This window comes from Aspergillus ambiguus, assembly GCF_047715705.1.
Source record: "Aspergillus ambiguus strain CBS 117.58 unplaced genomic scaffold BDV59scaffold_16, whole genome shotgun sequence".
In the NCBI taxonomy this organism is placed as follows: Eukaryota; Fungi; Ascomycota; class Eurotiomycetes; order Eurotiales; family Aspergillaceae; genus Aspergillus; species Aspergillus ambiguus.
The window spans coordinates 391,567-410,506 of NW_027395529.1; the positions used below are offsets into that span (position 1 = coordinate 391,567).

At 53.0% G+C, this 18,940-nt stretch overlaps 8 protein-coding genes across 8 annotated transcripts; 3 read left to right on the forward strand and 5 right to left on the reverse strand.

Annotated features, from left to right (window-relative positions):
- Positions 1-2,941: 2,941 nt before the first annotated feature.
- BDV59DRAFT_207950 (uncharacterized protein) lies at positions 2,942-4,343 on the forward strand (the record flags this gene model as incomplete). The annotated part of the gene is made up of 2 exons (XM_073695108.1): positions 2,942-4,183; positions 4,237-4,343. The coding sequence occupies exons 1-2, from the start codon at positions 3,121-3,123 to the stop codon at positions 4,341-4,343; spliced, it is 1,170 nt and encodes a 389-aa protein (XP_073547914.1). The 5' UTR covers positions 2,942-3,120.
- Positions 4,344-4,488: 145 nt separating this feature from the next.
- On the reverse strand, positions 4,489-6,027 carry BDV59DRAFT_207952 (alpha-hydroxy acid oxidase; the record flags this gene model as incomplete). The annotated part of the gene is made up of 9 exons (XM_073695109.1): positions 4,489-4,564; positions 4,621-4,697; positions 4,759-5,012; positions 5,077-5,151; positions 5,196-5,354; positions 5,408-5,642; positions 5,702-5,804; positions 5,853-5,886; positions 5,934-6,027. 9 exons carry the CDS (start codon positions 6,025-6,027, stop codon positions 4,489-4,491), a joined length of 1,107 nt encoding a protein of 368 aa, XP_073547915.1.
- A 306-nt stretch (positions 6,028-6,333) lies between these two features.
- BDV59DRAFT_178531 (uncharacterized protein) lies at positions 6,334-7,281 on the reverse strand (the record flags this gene model as incomplete). The annotated part of the gene is made up of 1 exon (XM_073689788.1): positions 6,334-7,281. A coding segment is annotated over exon 1 (239 nt), but the record flags the coding sequence as incomplete, so codon positions are not given.
- Positions 7,282-8,206: 925 nt separating this feature from the next.
- On the reverse strand, positions 8,207-11,661 carry BDV59DRAFT_207955 (DUF726 domain protein; the record flags this gene model as incomplete). Its single annotated transcript, XM_073695110.1, has 2 exons — positions 10,640-11,661; positions 8,207-10,304 (listed from the first exon to the last, which is right to left on the reverse strand). Exons 1-2 carry the CDS (start codon positions 11,194-11,196, stop codon positions 8,207-8,209), a joined length of 2,655 nt encoding a protein of 884 aa, XP_073547917.1. The 5' UTR covers positions 11,197-11,661.
- sec17 (alpha-soluble NSF attachment protein SEC17) lies at positions 11,371-12,884 on the forward strand. Its single transcript, XM_073696205.1, has 5 exons — positions 11,371-11,544; positions 11,644-11,767; positions 11,853-12,159; positions 12,217-12,391; positions 12,448-12,884. Exons 1-5 carry the CDS (start codon positions 11,512-11,514, stop codon positions 12,697-12,699), a joined length of 891 nt encoding a protein of 296 aa, XP_073547918.1. The 5' UTR covers positions 11,371-11,511; the 3' UTR covers positions 12,700-12,884.
- Position 12,885: 1 nt separating this feature from the next.
- Positions 12,886-15,748, reverse strand: BDV59DRAFT_32697 (small subunit rRNA maturation protein TSR1). The gene is made up of 3 exons (XM_073696206.1): positions 15,487-15,748; positions 14,960-15,429; positions 12,886-14,895 (listed from the first exon to the last, which is right to left on the reverse strand). Exons 1-3 carry the CDS (start codon positions 15,593-15,595, stop codon positions 13,054-13,056), a joined length of 2,421 nt encoding a protein of 806 aa, XP_073547919.1. The 5' UTR covers positions 15,596-15,748; the 3' UTR covers positions 12,886-13,053.
- Positions 15,749-15,811: 63 nt separating this feature from the next.
- On the forward strand, positions 15,812-17,704 carry BDV59DRAFT_32717 (WDR46/Utp7 family protein). The gene is made up of 2 exons (XM_073696207.1): positions 15,812-16,526; positions 16,586-17,704. Exons 1-2 carry the CDS (start codon positions 15,897-15,899, stop codon positions 17,558-17,560), a joined length of 1,605 nt encoding a protein of 534 aa, XP_073547920.1. The 5' UTR covers positions 15,812-15,896; the 3' UTR covers positions 17,561-17,704.
- BDV59DRAFT_178538 (urease accessory protein UreG) lies at positions 17,696-18,773 on the reverse strand. Its single transcript, XM_073689789.1, has 3 exons — positions 18,548-18,773; positions 18,396-18,494; positions 17,696-18,338 (listed from the first exon to the last, which is right to left on the reverse strand). Exons 1-3 carry the CDS (start codon positions 18,718-18,720, stop codon positions 17,798-17,800), a joined length of 813 nt encoding a protein of 270 aa, XP_073547921.1. The 5' UTR covers positions 18,721-18,773; the 3' UTR covers positions 17,696-17,797.
- Between the last annotated feature and the right edge of the window lie 167 nt (positions 18,774-18,940).

Here is an 18,940-nt window from a genome sequence, read left to right on the forward strand (position 1 = left end):
ACAAGCGGGGTCCACGGCCAATAATAATTGATTGTGATTGAACCCAATCGACATGATAAAATGTACTCGCCATCATTCTGCGGTGTGGTGAACTATTTTACTGACCACTGATGCTATTTGAACTCCATACGACCTACTATGTCAAAGGTTGAAGAGATTCTTCTTAAATTTCGGCCTGATGCCCAGACGCGTTTCCTCGCAGTAGACATGTAGTCTTGTAAAGCACTCCTACGTATTTTGTCCTAGACCTTAACTATATCGACTATGTTTATGCAACTGCTCAACAGGGATAGGGCTCGAATCCTTGTTTACTCCTTCGACTATCGAGATGTTTTCATTCTGGACACGAGCCAATCAGGAAGTGTAGGTGGCGGAGTACTGTTGAGTTCCCCGATACAGATGTCTAGCCACGTGATCGGGATCGCTTTCCTTCAACGTAAAGACTACCTACTGCGTCTGCAGACTATGCACCACGTATCGGTGGTATTTAAATACTGGACGGATATGCCATAGAGATCTCATGACGATTTCAGGAATTCTAACGACTCATCGACAAGAATATATATATATTCTAATCTTTAACATACCCCCTCGACTCACAGAAATCGATAAAAGTGACTAAAAGTCTAGGTACTATGACAAAGACGAATGTTCTTTTGATAGGTTGTGGGGGCATTGGGACCATTGCATCCCTCAACCTACAATTAGGTGGACGAGCAACCGTTTCAGCAGTACTCCGCTCGAATTACGAACATGTGGTAAAGCATGGTTTTAATATCAGGTCTATTGATCATGGAGTCGTGAAAGGCTTTCAACCGAATACTGGTGAGAATTATTTCGACATACCAATCTAAACAGCATTGATTTTAACATCCCGCCAAGTTCTTAGACAGGTCCCTGATGTTTCTAAAGAGGACATTCCTCCGTACAAGTACATTATATGCACAACAAAAAACATCCCAGATGTATCCCCAACAGTTGCGGACGTTATCAAACCTGCCGTTAGCCCAGGATACTCCATCATCGTGTTGATTCAAAACGGGCTAAACATAGAAAAACCCATTCTTGCTGCATTTCCCAACAACATTGTGCTCTCGGGAGTGAGCTTCTGCGGTTCACATCAAATCGGCCTAGGGGATATTGTTCATGAAGACAGCGATAAGCTTTCAGTCGGGCCTTTCTATAACCCGGCTATTGACAGAGCCTCGCAGGAGGCCGCTGCTAAGGAGTTTGTGGAGATATATGGGGCGGGTGGCAAATGCTCTCCGGAATATAACCCTAACGTGGGTTGGGCTCGTTGGAGGAAGCTTCTCTACAACGCGTGTTTGAATTCATGCTGCGCAATTACAGACCTAGACACTGGGCGGATTCAGCTAGCAAATGGAGCAGTCGATGGCTTGGTTAGACCGGCTATGGAAGAGATTCGAGCTGGTGCGAAAGCCTGCGGACACGATCTACCTGCTGAACTTGTGGATATGATGATCACAATGGATCCAATCACGATGTATAATCCTCCTAGTATGCAGGTGGATATTCGGAAGGTTTGTTACAACCCGATTCATTTGTCTAGCCCACTTTGCTGACCAGTCCTAGGGTCAATATTGCGAGTATGAAAACGTTGTGGGAGAGCCTTTAAGGGAAGGTGCTAAGCATGGTGTTCCTATGCCTACACTTACTGTCCTCTATAATATCCTCAGAGCCATTCAGTGGCGCACAAAACAAAGGAATGGCCTTATTCAGATCCCAGACCCCGTGGACCACACTGCTACTACTTGAGACTTAGACGGTATAATATAGGAACTATTTGATGAGCACACCAGAAATACAGTGATACCTACGCAGATGGCGCATAGAGAGATTCCCATTTATCTATCTCTGCAGATACGATGCCACGCCAGAATGGCTACAGTTATGACGATCATAAGGATTGAAGAATGCTGATGGCTAAATCGTGGACTGACAAATGGTCTCTTTGCCATGCAACTGTAAGTTTAGTCAAGCTCTGATCAACAGCTGGACCAAAAGTTAGATGTGATTCTATTGGTAACTCTGTGCTACGTCATTTGGATATATTATTATCCAGATCAATCAAAATTTTCCAAGTCTCATGGATAGATCCAATGCATACATTGAATATGTGCTTTCCCTTGCCCATGGGATGTGCTTGCATCCGAGGTGCGAATAATGTCGGGAGCCAACCCAAGGTGCGCAATCCCCACTATGTCCGATGCAGTAGCTAACTGAATCATTCCCTGCCTAATATCTTCTGGCAGCGGTGCCAGTGCAGGGTCAACATTTGTCATAAAAAGCGTGTTCTGTAAAGTGTTGCTCCATCGGGTTCGTCCGATTGGGTTCCCAAACTTTGCTTCGATAAATCATGATAAAGCATCTGTGTGGTAATTGTATCATAAGAAACCGAAATCATTGGATTGAAAGGTAGCAGTCGAATTTTATGATCCCGTAATATCGTTCGATTTGGGTTTGTTTCTATTTCTATCCACGAGAATGGCGCCTTTCCACAATTTCTCCATCAGAGAACAGCACAATGGGACCGCAAATCCCAGTCCGGCTAAATACTGAATATCAATGATTCCACCTTTACATTGCAGTGGGTGATACTGATAACTGGTAGATAAAGAAATGCCGATGACGGTAGTGGAAAGAAGTAGCGTGACCGCCGTTGTTGAATGGCGGTAGGGCGGAACAGATCTTTGGTATTTAACATAATTGGCCCGGCCGGAAAGGCTATCAGCATTAGAGTTAGAGTTATCAGCTCCCAGTTCATTGAGAACTGCACATCTCATTGGCACTTGTCATCGACTTGGTGCTGCTGAGTGGTGGAAGGCATCTACGGAACCTCACGTGTCTCCACTAGCCCTCGATGACGCCAATGAGTCTAAACGTTACCACCAGCAGGCTTCGACATTACATCCCCGTGTAACCACGGTTGAAGTATGTTGACAGTCTCGACTGGTCTTGTTAACTACGGGGTTATAATATTTAAGTCTCTGCCCATATGGTTGGGCCCCCAGGGTCGGTACTAGACGTCCCGAGTTGGCCTCTTTGAATCGTTGGGAGTCTCTTGCCTACCGAATTGTCGGCCTTGGCGCCGTTCCAACCATGCTCGTAAGACAGTATTGCTTCCCATTGTGGACAGCAGTGAAGTATTACTGCAGCCGTCCATTTTCGATCGTTCTCCATTTGTTGGTGCGAAGAAGTCCCAACAGCTCGATTCACACCGAAAAGTCCGTCGAATTTTCCTTCACGCCTGCAATCAATGCCTCAGCGCCAACATGCAACTGCAATGCACATACCACACCGCGCCAACAACAATACGGGCTAGAGTCCGTAGGAAAGGGAGCGTCTGGGGAAGTCTACAAAGTAGACGAGGACATTGTCCTCAAGAGCTCCCAAATCTTTGCGCCTCCGTCGGAGGCGTCTTCAACTTGGGCAAAATGGTCCTACGCCTCGGAAACTATCTTCCATACAAATCTTACGAACGATGAACGAACGGTCCTTGAGATTCTTCAAAGACACCGATACCCGCATCCCTACATCGCCGAGGCAATCGACACACATTACCCAGAGGGAATATATTTCCGAAAATATAAACAACTGTCTGAAGTCACTGTTCCGAGCCAGCCCGGTCGGGTCCAATGGTATATGAATATCCTAACCGCACTGTCCCATCTTCACGACATTGGCATCGCACATTCCGACGTGCGAATTGCCAACCTCCTGTTTGACACAATGGGACGCTATGCGTACCTGTGTGATTTCAGTACATGCAGTCCTTTTGGAAAGCCGAATCTTGCCTATCCTTATCCAGACTTTCACCTCCCTACACACATTGTGTCATCATTGGCCTCGGACAAGACTGATAGATTCATAATGGGCTCCCTTATCTATCAGTTGGAGCATGGAGTAAAGCCCCGTTTAATGGCCGACAGAAATGGATCTTTGATCGTGCCGGAAATTCGAACAGGGAGTGACGTTCTTGACGCGGTTATTCAGAAAGCGTGGCTTGGAAGATACATATCTACTTCGCAGATGCTCAACGATGTTAAGTCAATTACGAGTGATATGGATGCCGAGGTTACGGGCGCGAATCCGCATATGCGGTCTACAGAGTCTCTACGCAAGTCCATCAGACAATGGAGGGGAGCTCGGGAAAAGCAATTTGGTATTGTTAACCATTCAAATGTTGCATATGTCATTCGCTAAAACTATTTGTAGGTTGCGTGCTGCATGGTGTCCCTTCGGAACACCACTTACAATATCTTGCAGACCAGCATGGTTGGGATAAAGATGCTGACTCGCGCTTCGTTGGATGCAAATTTTAGTACTACAACATTATTCTCCGCATGTAATGTATATAGATTCAACGATTTCGTAAGTGATAGAGTTTCCAGGTCTGTGACCTGAATGGGAGTTACTGGCGAAGCCTGATGCACAATTCATTCTCCCTCCTCACGGTACGCTGCGGCATCATAGCCTGGCTATCATACCGTTCGCCCTTTCTATGGAAAGACACTTAGGTGTTATGTCAGAAAGTGTTTGACATCTGCAACCAAATTAGCAACAACATTCAACAATAATTCTTGCACGCAATTAGCATACCCCATATGCATCATGGTCTCGCGGAATTCTCGTAGAAGAATACTGACGGCTTCTCCAACGCCCGCTTCTCCGTTGTACTTTACAACTCTGTAGTTAGAGCCAAAGTAATAATCAATGCTTATTGAGGGGATCCCATACCGCAAGTCCCCAGATAGGAATGCGTCCAACGAAACACGCGGTCGCTCCCAAGGCGACCGCTTTGAAAATATCCGACCCTCGACGGATGCCGCCATCCAGTACAAGCGGGATCTTTCCATGTGCAACAGGCCCACATTCTCTCAGTGCATCCAAAGTAGATGACTGTCCATCAAGCTGTCGGCCCCCATGGTTGGAGATAACTACTCCGTCTAACCCATGGTCGATTGCAAGCTGGACATCCTCTGGAGAAACAACTGTAATCTTCACATCAGCCTCATTTCATAGGTACGATCTCCACCCGAAAGGTAAAGCACGCACTTCCTTTCAGCCAAATCTGCATCCTCGTATTCTTCTTCAACCAGGAAATTGTCTTCTCCCAGGTCAGTGTCGAGTCTATTAATTAGCATATAGTTACAAACGAGGAAATATTCTCGTACCATATCCCGCTCCATAATGTTTCATCGGATCATCCGATTCTTGCTGGATATTTGGAAAGGTCAAGTGTGGCGGGAAGCGGAACTTGCTCCGTTTTTCGTTAAGTCGATAGCCCAATACTGGAAGATCAACGCTCACAAACAACGCCTTGTACCCAGCTCCTTTCCTGTGTCAGTAGGGCAAGCATAATAGTCCCACAATACTGGCTACATACTTTCGGCTCGTTTGATCAACTGATGCGTGACGTCCGCATCGTCGAAAAATGACACTTGCATAGCGTAGGGATTCCCCATCCCGTGGGAAATAACGTCTTCCAGACTGGTCGTTGAATATGTTGACAAACACATCGGAACGCCATTCCGTGCAGCCACGCGGGATGTGCCGACTTCGCCTATGGGATGCGCGAGTTTGTGTGCTGCGGTGGGAGCGAATCCCAAGGGTGCTGCGACCTAGGGGATAAGTCAATGTCGTTCTCCCACCGGATTAAAGCATTGAATTATTGTTGTACTTTAACCCCGAAGATCTCTGTAGTTGTGTCGACATCGTGTACATCTCGCAGGACACGTGGACGCAACTTGTACCTGTTGTAGGCCTTTTCGTTGTCCAATAGCCTAGATCAGTCAATATACATACGATACAGCAGTATACTGAATGCGCACGTCGACATTTCACCTGCCCCGTCATTGTAATAGTCTGTTCAGATTAGCCATGAGCTCACAAATCAAGGGGGTCGCACATACGTCGATATGTTTCGGGAAGAGCTTTATTAGCCTCCTTCGCTATGTCATGTATAGTCAGGACTTGTACTCTAGGGGTGTCTGGTGTCATTGCCATTGTCGTGGTTTACAGTTCGATGATATATGCAGTAATGGTAATTTGACTAGGTTTCTACTTCGTTCTATTTAAATGTTCAAGACAAGGTAAGTCACTCAGGCCGGTTTCATCTATTCTACAAAGTTAGTCTCACTCGACTAAAAGTTTCCACATTCTACACTTACTCATGCCTATCATACTATGGGAAGTTCGTACGCTACTTGGCAAGTGGGTATACGCTGTAGAAGCGGGGTCCGGGAAAACCTGCCCTAAGTTTTATAGGGAAAGTGATAACCGATAAGGGACACCACATCAACAAGCCCTCACCCAGCATCGGGAGCGGCCACAGTGGTCCCCTCATCATGCTCATCGGTACTAGTAGTGTACTTGGCACTCGCACAGTGACGGCTAGGCTCATTGTTCTGCCGATTTGTCTTTCAAGCAAGCCCCTGCTCTCTGTCAGGGTGGGGATTCCTTCGGCCTCCGCTGCCTCGTCTACAGAGAAAAGGTAGCCTTCCACTACCATATGCGACCTGAGGGGCGGGGGGCATGCAAGCAATCTTTCAAGACCCGAATAAGGCGAGACGTGATGCCTTATATGGAACGCGATGATAAACGGAATGGTGATGGACCTTCTAAGTGGTTTGAGGCAGAAGCACATATTGGCCGCGACTTCCACACTGCTTATGCTTTGCGTTGATACGACTTCCATTGTCAGCGTTCATCATCACCCTCGTCTAGTACTCCCCTGTGCCTCTCACATCTCAGACTGATGACAATTGGCTTTTCATATCATCTAAAGAAAATTCCGGCAGTTAGCCCCCAGAACACGTCCGGCTCTAAGAGCGATACCGCCTGGTAGTTGCGGGTTCGGATGGTTTTCACGGTGAGAGCCTCGTCGGCGATCACTCGGGCAAAGCAACCCCGGAACAGCGATCGGTAGCTTCGGGCGGCCCTCTCTGGCGGCCTCCATGGCGGCCAGGTCATTATGACACATCGTGGATTAAGGAGGAATACTGCAAAATGGGGATTCATATCCCGGACACATTACTTGACCTCAATATCCGGGGAGATACTCATCCGGAGGCACTGCTCCAGCCCCCATTGGCGACGGTCTGGGGCAGAGTGTTGAGCGATACCTCCGTCCTCCGAGTCCGGGATGTGTCGGAGAAGCGATAATGCTGAAGAAGTGGCCGGTGTGGCTGATGCCGAACTGGATAGTCATTGTGGGAATTTTCTGTAGAGACATTCTCGTGATGGTGGTGGTGGTGGTGGTGTGGATCACGTAGCAGGTAGTATATCGTATTGATTCTACCAGTGTTCGATCTACGTACAACGCGGATAAATCTCACTAGGTTAGCTCTTTCGATGAGCTGTAATAAGCTGGTTTTCAAAAGCTGCAGTAAGAACGCACAACCATCAGCGGCCACGCTATCTTCCTGTACATGTCAACCTACCTGTTGGTGACTGGCAGTTGTGTCCTCAGTCGCCTGATGGATCTTGAGTGCAGAGTCTCCGAACATAGCAAGATGCTCGCGTTCTTTATTTCCTGCCTCGTCCTCTGTGGTTAGCGCGCATCATAGCAGGCTAAGATCATTGAAACGGTAGGCGATTCTGCCTTGCACTGCATCGAGACTCGCACTAGTTGCTGTGTGAAGTCCACAAGTAAACAGGCCTTTGTACTACAAAGATTTCGGAGAGTCTTGGTGAGAAGTGGCCCTGGTTAGATTTCGAACTAGTATATATAGGTGCTATTTCCGACAAGTGAAGAGACCAGCCACAGCTAGATGAAAGAAGACATTCCCCGATAAACACTCCTTTAGGGTGAATATACCAGTCTATGTCACTGGCTTGGAATGGAAATTCAATGCATAAACACTGTATGATCACAACCTTATGCATTTGGTGATGCGGACGGCCAGCGGCGAGACAGCCTATTGCAAACGAGAAGACTGGACAAAAGAGTATCAGGAGAAAGAAACAGATGAATATTAATTCACCTTGTCCTGCATTGCGAGGGCTGTGAAAGAGGCAGGAAATGGCTAGATCAGCGCTAAAATGGTGCGTCACTCAAAAAGTTGGTCAGATGCCTAACAATCCTACAATATTCACATAATCAGACAACAAAATGTATTGGTATCAACCAGCTGCACGATTAAACTCGGAGCCCAATATCCTAGACCATACACACTATATCCAGTTAATCCTCCGTCTTCCTCCGCGGAGGCAGAGGTGGACGATGTTCTTCATCATCAGGCTGCTCCATACGAGGAAGATGCTTCCGAGTTCTGTCTGCAACCTCCCGCTTGAGCCTGGTTTCTTCATCTTCAGCTTGCTCGCCATTTTCTAGTACGCGCTTAGCCGACTCCTGGTCAGGCTCAACACCAGCCTCACGTGCGTTGCGAATCCGTTCACGCTCCTGTCTTTCCGCCTTTGCAGCCAAGGCAGCTTCCTCCCGGGCGACTTCGCGGGCGTCGATGCTCTCCAGTCCTACGCGTCGGAGAATATGCCCAAGCATGAACTGGTACCGTAGATGACCGCTAATAATGTCACTCACGTCCAGATTTTCAACGCCAACCACGCCCTCGACAGGTTCCAGCCCCGCAACACCAAGCTGCATGCTACTGGTTCGATAAAGCAGCGCAAGAACGGTGTCGTTATCCGAATAAGCATTGACCAAACGCCCACTAACAACGGCCCGCATACGGCGCCAATCCTTCGTGTCGGATGGTGTTGGCGATCCCATCAGAATTGCAGACTCCACCAGACCATATGCGTTCCGCTTCGCCAAACACTGCAGACACGAGAAGATGACCCGCGAGCCCAGAGAATACCCCATCAAGGTCACAGACCGTTCACCCTGCACTTTACTGATCAGTGCATCAGCAAGCACCTCGCCAGCCTTGTCGGCTCGCGCCTTCGCAACACTAAAAGGGTTGGCCGCCACACGAGAGATCTTCATTAGGCCAAGAGGCAATACCACGGCGCTCAGCAATGATGCGAAAATTGTCTTTTTCAAGACCTCTTCGCCAGCCGCGTAGGCTGCACTTGTTACCAGGAGGTCCATTGCATTGCCGAGGTCCATCAAAGGCTCCGTTTCCCAGCGAAGTCCAAATACTTCAGACGTCGGTCCAATCACCCGCCACGGCACAACAAAATTGTCTTCCTCCGTCACCCAGCCAGTAATTCCAATTGTGACCCGTAACCTGTGATCCTGCTGTGCAGCCTCTTTATCATTCAGGAGTCTCCTGCGGGAGCCGCGGATAGGGAGAAATGCAAAGTCATCTACTTCACGCGCGTATTTATCGACCATGCGGCCAGTCATCCGGCCGCCGTAAGCACCGAAGAGACCACCAACCACAACGCCACTGCCAGCCAGTGCACCGAGATATCCTGCAGCGGCTGTCGCACCAAGACCAAGTCCACCCATGACAGTACCAAGGCCGGCAGCCACTAGGGGTGCAGCTAGTCCGCCGGTAAGACCGATCAGGGTGGCACCAACGACAGAGGCTATTCCAACCTTCCACTTTCGAGTGGGATCGCTGCTGCGACCTTGGCCTTGCCCATCCCCATTGGCAGACAGCTGGAGAGCAGTGTCAAGTAATCCACGTGCCACCTTTACTTCGTCTTCATTGAGGATTTTGATATCCAGCCCAAGACTGGACGCAACGTAGAGCATGAGAACGCGTGATCGAGCATTGTAGTGTTCAAGGCTGAGCAAGAGGAGAAGCAGCGAATGCAGGATTAGGAGCTTCTTAGCGCCCGGTAGGTTGGCGAGAGGAGTGTCCACGGGAGGATAAAGTTCACGGAGCTTTTCCAGAGAACCTTGATCCTCCTTGATGGGTGGAGCAGGTAACGGGCGGTTTGCAGGAGAAGTGGGAGCTCCGGATGGCGGGTCGCTGGCTTCTTCAACTTTGTTGACCACTTCGCCGATGCGTAGAACCACGGAGTCTCTCCAGTCGTCAAAAAGAGAGAGCGAATTAGCTTCAGCTTTTAACTCTTGGGCAGTAAGCTTGATCTCGGCTGGTATTTGCGATTGTGTAGTGCTTGCATCTCGATCCGCAGTCGTGGATAAAGGGTCAGTCTCCTCCTTATCGGTGCTGCTATCTGCCTGATGATGGTCATCGCTGTGCGGTAACGATTTGTGAAATTGTTCTTCAATGCCATTTCGCATGCAATGTAATATCTCCCCGACCAGTAGGGTGAGGTCCGCGCGTTGGGAGCGGTCCAAGATGGTGGTCAGATCTTGGTCGCGGTCGCTTGGTGGGGGAGCTGCGGACTGCTCCGAGTTGAACAGGCTGGTGCCCTTTTCCTTCAGATTCTCCCACATCAATGCGATTAAGAACGAGGTTTGTGATGACAATCCAATCCCTGGGTCGTCGATTAGAAAAAGAACCAGGGGCTCAGACCTGATGGAGCGCTCGACGTCTCCAGCAACCGATGAGATCATCCGCTGACTCAGCCGCCTAGAAATTGACAGGCACCAATGATGCTGAATGCTGATGTTGGCAACAACTTGTCCAGCACTTCATTGCGTGTATGCCATAGCGAACGATAAGGGCGCGCTGCAAGGCTGAAACAGCTAGAGGACGATCAGTTTGTCCCTGAAGCACCAGTCTCAACGACGAAGAACTTCCCCTTGGTCTTGGACGCATAACCGAGAGCATCACCATCCCAAGCATCACCATCGGGGTGTCCATTTCTCTGCGTCTGCACTCGCTGGATTCTCTTATTACGTCCGACCACCCGTTCCTTAGCCAGGGCGTCTTTAAGTTGTTCTAGTCCTATGGTGTTCGCCTTCATGGCCTCCGGGCTTTCATCCCGGATGCTCTGTAAGGGCTCCACGCCAGTCGCGTCGACTCGCTGGATCTCCTTTACGAAGTGGATTTGCGATTCCAAAGTTTGTAGCATCTTGCGCTCCTCTTCTTCGCTGGACGGCTGGGGTAAGGCGGACAGACGGAGGAGATGGTGAAGCTGTTTGGGAGTCACAGGCGGCGTTGTTTTCTCGGCGTGTTCGTCGGGGAGGAGCGAACGGACCGACCAGGTGGGTTTGGCCAGGATAGAATCAATATCAACCTCATTCTTGGACGAGGAATGGCGCACTCGAGGGCGAGACGCGACTCGAGGGCGAGACGCGACTCGAGGGCGAGCTGATCTCAGCAGCCAGGACGCCTGACGGACAGAGATCATGTTGGAAGGATGGTAGTAGACACACCAATTGAGACAAAGAAACGACTGCAGAGTAGTCAAGAGATTCCAAGCGGTAGACCAGTGCCGGTTGTTCTGTAGCTGGAGATGTGCTGGTGAGAAGTTGCGGGAGGAAACGATAACAGCGCGTCCACCGCCTTCCCAGACAGACAGAACATCATCAACTTCGCCTCTTCTGTGATCTCATCTCTCTCCCTCTCTCTGCTTCTTCCCTCCCCGCTCTCTGACCTCGCCTGTTTTTCTCCATCCCTCCTCTGGGGTCGCTGTTCTCCCTCCACGCTCTTCACATTTACCAACATGTCTCAAGATCCCCGAGTCCTACTCCAGCGAGTAAGTCCAGGCAACCTATGGCATATATTCCCCTCCCGCCCCGCCATATCCGCAATGCACAACATAGCTGACCATGTCCCCCACCTTCTATCCTATTAGGCCGAAAAGGCTCTCAGCAGTGCATCCGGAGGCTTCAGCTTCTTTGGCGGTCGCACGGAGAAGTATGAGAATGCCGCGGATCTCTACAACCAGGCAGCGAATGCATTCCGCATCCAGAAGCAAAGTACGCACGCCTCCACCAACAACAACCCTATGGAGCGGATATTCAGCTCCAACTGTGTTCCCGAGCTGACCCGCCAAACAAACAGACAAGGAAGCCGGTCTTGCCTTCGAAAAGGCCGCTTCCATCCAGACCCAGAACCTGAACGAGCCGGACGACGCCGCCAATACCCTCCAGGAAGCCTTCAAGGTCTACCGCAAGTCCGACCCCGAAGACGCCGCCCGCGTACTCTCCGCCGCCATCCAACACTACGTGCTGAAGGGGAACTTGCGACGTGCGGCTACGCAGCAGCAGCATCTGGCCGAGCTGTACGAGATGGAACTGGGCGATATGAAACAAGCGTTGGAAGCCTATGAAAAGGCGGCGGAATGGTTCGAGAGTGACAACGCTGAAGCGTATGTGTTCCTGTGACGTGGTTTTGTGGAGAGAGGAGCTAACGTTGCGGGGGGTAGGCTCGCAAACAAGTACTTCTTGAAGGTCGCCGATTTGTCTGCCCTCGAGGGAGATTACCACAAGGCCATCGATCTGTTCGAACGCGTCGCCCGCTCGTCTATCGACAACCGTCTCATGCGGTACTCCGTCAACGAGTACTTCCTGAAGGCGGGCATCTGTCACATGGCGTCCAAGGTCGGTGTTCCCAGTGTTACTCGAGTCGAGAAAGGACCATGCTAACCCCCTCGCAGGATCTAGTCACCGCCGACCGCGCTCTGCAAATGTACTCTGACATCGACAACCAGTTTCCTACGACGAGGGAATTCCAGTTGCTTAGCGACTTGATCCAGGCGATCAAGGACGGCAAGGAGCAGGACTTCTCGGACAAGCTGTTGCAGTATGACCGGCTGAGCCGGCTGGATAAGTGGAAGACGACGCTTCTCCTGCGGGTCAAGGAAACCATCGAGAGCGCCGCCGAGGAAGAAGAAGAAGATTTCGCTTAGATTCCCATCGTTGTTTGTTACTTGCCTATCTGAATGTTATGAGTTTATATAAACGGAAATTTGCTCCCTTCCGTCTTGCTTGGATGGTAGATTTGATGAATGTATGGAGTTAGGCTACCACTGAGACTAACGGCCTTGTGGTCCATTCCACCTAATAGCAATGGAGAAGAAAGATCGTAACTCATTAAAGTCTGACCTACTTATTGACGTCTATATAATTCAAGTGCTTTTTTAGCGCCGGAAATCTCCCCGGCGTCAAACTCATCAAGTCATGCAGGGCGATTCCGTGGTATCATATCATCCATCCAACACGCATGCCGGCCGTACGACACACCTCCAACGTAAATACGCAAATCAAGCCTGGAGCTCCTCCAGCGCGCGGGCCTTCCGCGGGAACACCCGCTTGTACAAGCTGATGCCGACAGAATCCTGCGGGTTGATCTTCGCGTCGAAGGTAGCCTTGAAGTAACCGTGCGTACCCAGACTCTCCTTGATGAAACCGCTGCGGCCGCGGCGGGTCCACAGCTGCAACGCCTTGAACCAGTTGACATCCTCGGAGTTGAAGAACATGTACCGCACGGTGACGACCTTCTTGTGGATCTTGTACGGGTGGCCGGTGAGGATGGCGCGTTTGGCGACCACGCGCGCCTGATCCGGCGCCACCACGGTGCCGTTGCCAATGAGCTCAAGACGGCTCGCGTCGGACTGCCCAGTCGTCTCGTCGGCGCCATCCATGGCCTCTGGGTCCTGCGCGGTCTTTTGCTTGAAGACAAGGACCGGCACAGCGCCCCAGGTGAGAGGGCCAATCCAGGTGGCGATGGCGCTCCGGCCCGGGTGCAGGAAGCGATCGAACTTGTGCACGTTGTTGGGGGTGTTGTCGTTGGAGGAGAAGATGGGGTTGACGACCAGACGGCGGTGGCCGCACTGCACGATAAGCTCCTCCTTCGACTTGAGTGGCTCCTCCAGGCTCGAGTTCAGATGCATGTTCACGTTGACGACGGTGTGCTTATGTTCGTGGCGGAGGAGCGAGAAGAGCGAGAGGGGCTGGGGGCGGCTACGGAGGTTCGATGGCACCGCGCGCAGGTGCACGTCGACTCGGGAGCCAGGGTTGACGCCGCCGGCGAGGGCCTCCCGGATGGTCTTGTTCTTGGAGCCCTTGTAGTCGGCGAACTGGAGCAGGCGCCGCCAGTCCTCTGGTTCGTGCGGGCGGTCCTCGGCCGTCTCCCAGATGCTGGTCTTGAAGCTCTTCAGACCTCTGAAGCGGGAGAGACGTTCGCGCGCGAGGACGTTCGGATGCAATTCGATTTCGTCGGGGAATTCGAGATCCTCGTTCGCCTCCTTTCTCCGGCTGGCGCGGTACTCCTCCAGCTGTTGGGCTTCGTCTTCGGGCGACGGGTCGAGGAACATCTCGGACTGGGGGTATTCCGTGGCACCGGCTTCCGTCATCGCGTCGTTGTGTTCGGGGAAAACGCCGTCTTCCGGCGCCCCAGCCGTGTCCATCTCCATCTCTTCGTCGTCGTCCTCCTCATCGTCGACGATGTCGGATCCCGAGTCGGACACATCGTCGAGGTACCAGGAAGACTGGTACTCGGAGGTGCCCTTAGGCAAGCGCTTGGGCTTGGAGGGGATATGGGAGTCGTCGTCTGAGAAATAGTGGTGGTCGTCGAGAAGAACACCCTTGCGGTCGGTCTCAGCCATGGACATAGTGTCGTCCTCCATCTCGATCTCCTCGGGCGCCACCGTAGCCAGATCGTCTTGGTCAGCGCTAGGTGTGTCCAGTGTCTGTGTGGTTCCGTTTTCGTCGACGTTCATCGCATCGTCACGCTTGCCTCGCGCCGTGGGAAGCGGCGCGGCTGTGATGGAGTCGACCTGGAAATCGCCCCAACCGGGGACATGTACCAGCCGATCCGCCTTGAGGCCTCTACTCCGGACAATTCCGGTCAGGACAACGTCGTCCACCACGTCGGCGTTGCTCTCGGGCCACTGGACGTTCTCGACGAGCATCCAGCTCCGGTCATCCCGCCAGCGAATGCCCTTGGGGGTCGCGGTGCACAGGGATCGGATGGCGTTGGAGCATTCCTGTCTCGAATCGGCAGAGAGGACCTTCTCGACGGAGGGGAAAAAGTGATTGATGAAGGATTTCAGCGAGGCGACGACCTGCGGGCGTTTCTTGGCGGGGTTGATCTTCTCCAGGCCCTAGGGCCCGTTAGTAAATAGAAACCACAAGAATCATGACGGGACCCGTCGGTATGCAGCGTACCTGAACGATAGTGATAACGTTGGAGATTCCCTGGCCCTCAATGGACCGCAGCAACAGCTCGCCCTGCTCCTCAACCTCCACCTCGGCGGAGAGCACGAGGACGACAAAATCGGCCATGCGACACACATCCAGCGCATTCATGAGGTCGTACTTGGCGGGGATATACTGCAGACTCTGGCGGAACCGGTCGACGCGCACGCGAGTGATGGTGTCCAGGGAAACGGCGGCCGTGACATCCACGCTTTCGTTCAGAGATTGGATGACAGAGGCGACATTGATATCGACGGACAGAGGGACGACGGCGACGTGCCGGGGGGCACCATTCTGACCGGAGAAGATGCTGGTAGCCTGGGACTTCTCCTGATGCTTCAGCTGCTGCCTCTGACGGGCCTGGTTCCTCCGATCGAGTTTGGTCATGAGTTGTTGATGAGGGGTCTTGCGCGTGCCCCGCTCGGCTCGCTCGACTTTGCCTGGAGGACGTCAGTGACTGTTGCGAGCCTATTGTCCGGGTATGCAGCTCGAAATACCCTTCTCCTTGTCCTTTATGGAGCTTTTGGACGCATGACGGGACTTGTATGCCTTGTGGGAGGTTTTGGTGGTTGAGCGGTGATGATGCACCGTCTGCGTGGGCGCCATAGTGGCGGACCCTTTGAAGCGGAAGGGAAGGGAGGCCAGGATGATTGCTCTATCGGGGCGAATTCTATACAGAGAGAAGAATCTCCAGCCTGGACGGTCCCTGGAAGGATGTTGTTGGGGGAGGAAATTTGTGGTGGAGGATCGGGCGACAAGCGAAGAAGATTTGCGGGAGAGAAAAAAAAAGTCGGTCTTGGCATCAGATTTATCTCGCCCGCAACTTTTCCTCCTCCTCCTCCACCTCCGACGACATCTCGCCTCAAATCTCGCACTCGCCTCCATCCTCCCCCTCAATACCAGTCTGATGGCCGAACCGCCCTCCAAGGCCGTCGCGTCGGCCTCCAAGCGCAAAGAGAGCAAGAGACTCGCCGAGGCGCAAAACACCTACGGACGAGGAAAGTCCGTCAACCTGCATGGGATTCGCGACAAGAAACTGCGCGGGAACCTCAAGGCCATCGAGAACAAGTACAAGGCCGCCGCGCTCCAGGCCAAAGATGCGGAGATCCTCCTCGAACACGACGCCGGTTTCCTCGAACCCGAAGGCGAGCTCGAACGGACGTACAAGGTCCGCCAGGACGAGATCAAGCAGAGTGTCGGGATCGAGACAGCAAAGAAAGGGTTTGAGCTGAAGCTGGAGGAGCTAGGTCCGTATCGCTGCGACTACACGCGCAACGGCCGCGAGTTGCTGCTTGCAGGACGGAAGGGCCATGTTGCGACGATGGACTGGCGATCGGGGAAGCTGGGCTGTGAGCTGCAGCTGGGAGAGACGGTTCGCGACGCTCGGTGGCTCCATAATAATCAGTTCTTTGCGGTGGCGCAGAAGAAATACCTCTACATCTACGACCACACGGGGACGGAAATACACTGTCTGAGCAGGCATCTCGAGCCGCTCTATCTCGAATTTCTGCCGTACCACTTCCTGCTGGCCAGCGTGGTGAGTATCCCCCATTCCACGTTCCATTCCTTCGTCAGGACGTTTCTAACAGGATGCAGCAAATGAGCGGCCACCTCAAATACACCGACACCTCGACCGGCCAAATGGTCGCCGAGATCCCCACCCGCATGGGCGCCCCGACCTCCTTCTGCCAAAACCCGTGGAACGCCATCCTCCACGCCGGCCACCAGAACGGCACAGTGACGTTGTGGTCCCCCAATTCGCAGACACCGCTCGTCAAGGCGCTCGTCCACCGCGGCCCCGTGCGGTCGATGGCGGTCGACCGACAGGGCCGGTACATGGTGTCGACAGGCCAGGACATGAAGATGAACGTCTGGGACATCCGCATGTTCCGCGAGGTGCACTCGTACTCGTGCTACCAGCCCGGGGCCTCGGTGTCGATCAGCGACCGCGGCCTGACGGCCGTGGGCTGGGGCACGCAGGTGAGCGTGTGGCGGGGGCTGTTCGACGCGGCGACGGCCGACCAGGGCAAGGTGCAGAGCCCGTACATGGCGTGGGGCGGAGACGGGCAACGCATCGAGAGCCTGCGCTGGTGTCCGTATGAGGATGTCCTCGGCGTGACGCACGACAAGGGGTTCGCCAGCATCCTGGTCCCCGGCGCGGGCGAGCCCAACTTCGACGCACTGGAGGCGAACCCCTACGAGAACACGAAACAGCGCCAGGAGGCCGAGGTACAGGGTCTGCTGCACAAGCTGCAGCCCGACATGATCTCGCTCGACCCCAACTTCATCGGCCGTCTGGACACCATCAGCGACCAGAAACGCCGCGAGGAGCGCGATCTCGACCGCAAGCCCGAGGACCCGATCGAGAAGCTCAAGAACCGCGGCCGTGGCCGCAACAGCGCGCTCCGCAAGTACCTCCGGAAGAAGGGCCGGCGCAACGTCATCGACGAGAAGCGCGTCAAGGCCGAGATGCTCCGCAAGGAACATGCGGCTCGCGCAAAGGAGCGGCTGCGCGCCGAGCGCGAGGACCTGGGGCCTGCGTTGGCTCGGTTCGCCAAGAAGGATATCTGATCCTGTGTGGTGCGAGATACCCGATTCTTTTGCTCTTTGTCAACCTTATGATATAACACTGCATTTCCAGGCGTTTGGCCGGTACGGGGTAAATGAGATAAAAGTCCAGCCTACATGTCTAATTAAATTGCTTCGAATCAAGCTGTACAGTTCTTGGCGTCGTGATAAAAGGAGAGTCATTAGATCAGCGTAGCAGGTATATACACGGCTCGGCAAAGCCATCCTCCCCACGACCATCTACTGGTCCACGCTCCCCGAGTTCCGGGGAGCTCCGTTCTTCCACCGGTCCAGGCTCAGCTCGTACGCGCCGCTGGCCTTCCAGGCACTGACGATCAAGTTGACGATATGCTGCATGCCCTTGCCGTTCTTGACCTCGGCGAACACGGTGGGTCCGCCCTCTCTCATCTTGGCGGCGTCGCGCTCCATGACCGACAGGTCGGCGCCGACAATGCTGGCCAGATCACACTTATTGACGACAAGCAGGTCCGATCCCGTAATACCGGGACCGCCCTTGCGCGGCACCTTGTCTCCGCCGGCAACGTCAATCACATAGATGATAAAGTCGGCCAGCTCGCGGGAGTAATTCGCAGCAAGGTTGTCGCCACCAGACTCGATGAGGAGCAAGTCCGTCTGGAACTGCTTCTGGAGGGTCTGCAGCGCAAGAAGGTTGGCGCTGATGTCCTCGCGGACGGCGGCGTGGGGACAGCCGCCGGTTTCGATGGCGCGGATGCGGTTCGGGGCGAGGGCCTTGTTGCGAGTGAGGAATTCGGCGTCTTCCCTGCAGTGGCAACTTGGTTAGTTGGGTGGTCCTGAGTGGCTCTGGACGGAAACGCACTTGGTGAAGATGTCGTTCGTCACGGCCGCGATGTTGTATTCGTCACGGAGGGCATGGCACAGAGCCAGCATCAACGCGGTCTTCCCGGATCCCACGGGTCTGGTCATTTATGGTTAATGCTTTCACGAAACATGCACCGTGTGTTGACTCACCCTCCAATCCCAATGGTGAACGCGCGGTCCTTCCAGTCGCGACCCTCGATGAGGGGCATCTCCCGGTTCAGATACGAGCCGGGACCGTCGAGAATCTCGTGAGAATGGCCATGGCCGCCGAAGTCGTCGTGGGAGTGGCCAACGCCGCCGTCATGGGAGTGAGAGTGTGACATGATGCCAGTGTATGAGAGATGGAGGGTGTTTGAGCGGGTGGAAGAAGGTGAGGTGGGAGAAAAAAGGTATATATGTGGGGTTCGGCGATCTCGTTATCAGCGATGACACTAACGAATTGCCGGCATTATTCATCGTTCGCCGAGCCGGAGTCCGCCGAGTGTTAACAGGTCGTATGGAAATAAATTCAACGAATACATTACCTCTGATTTCTATATCATA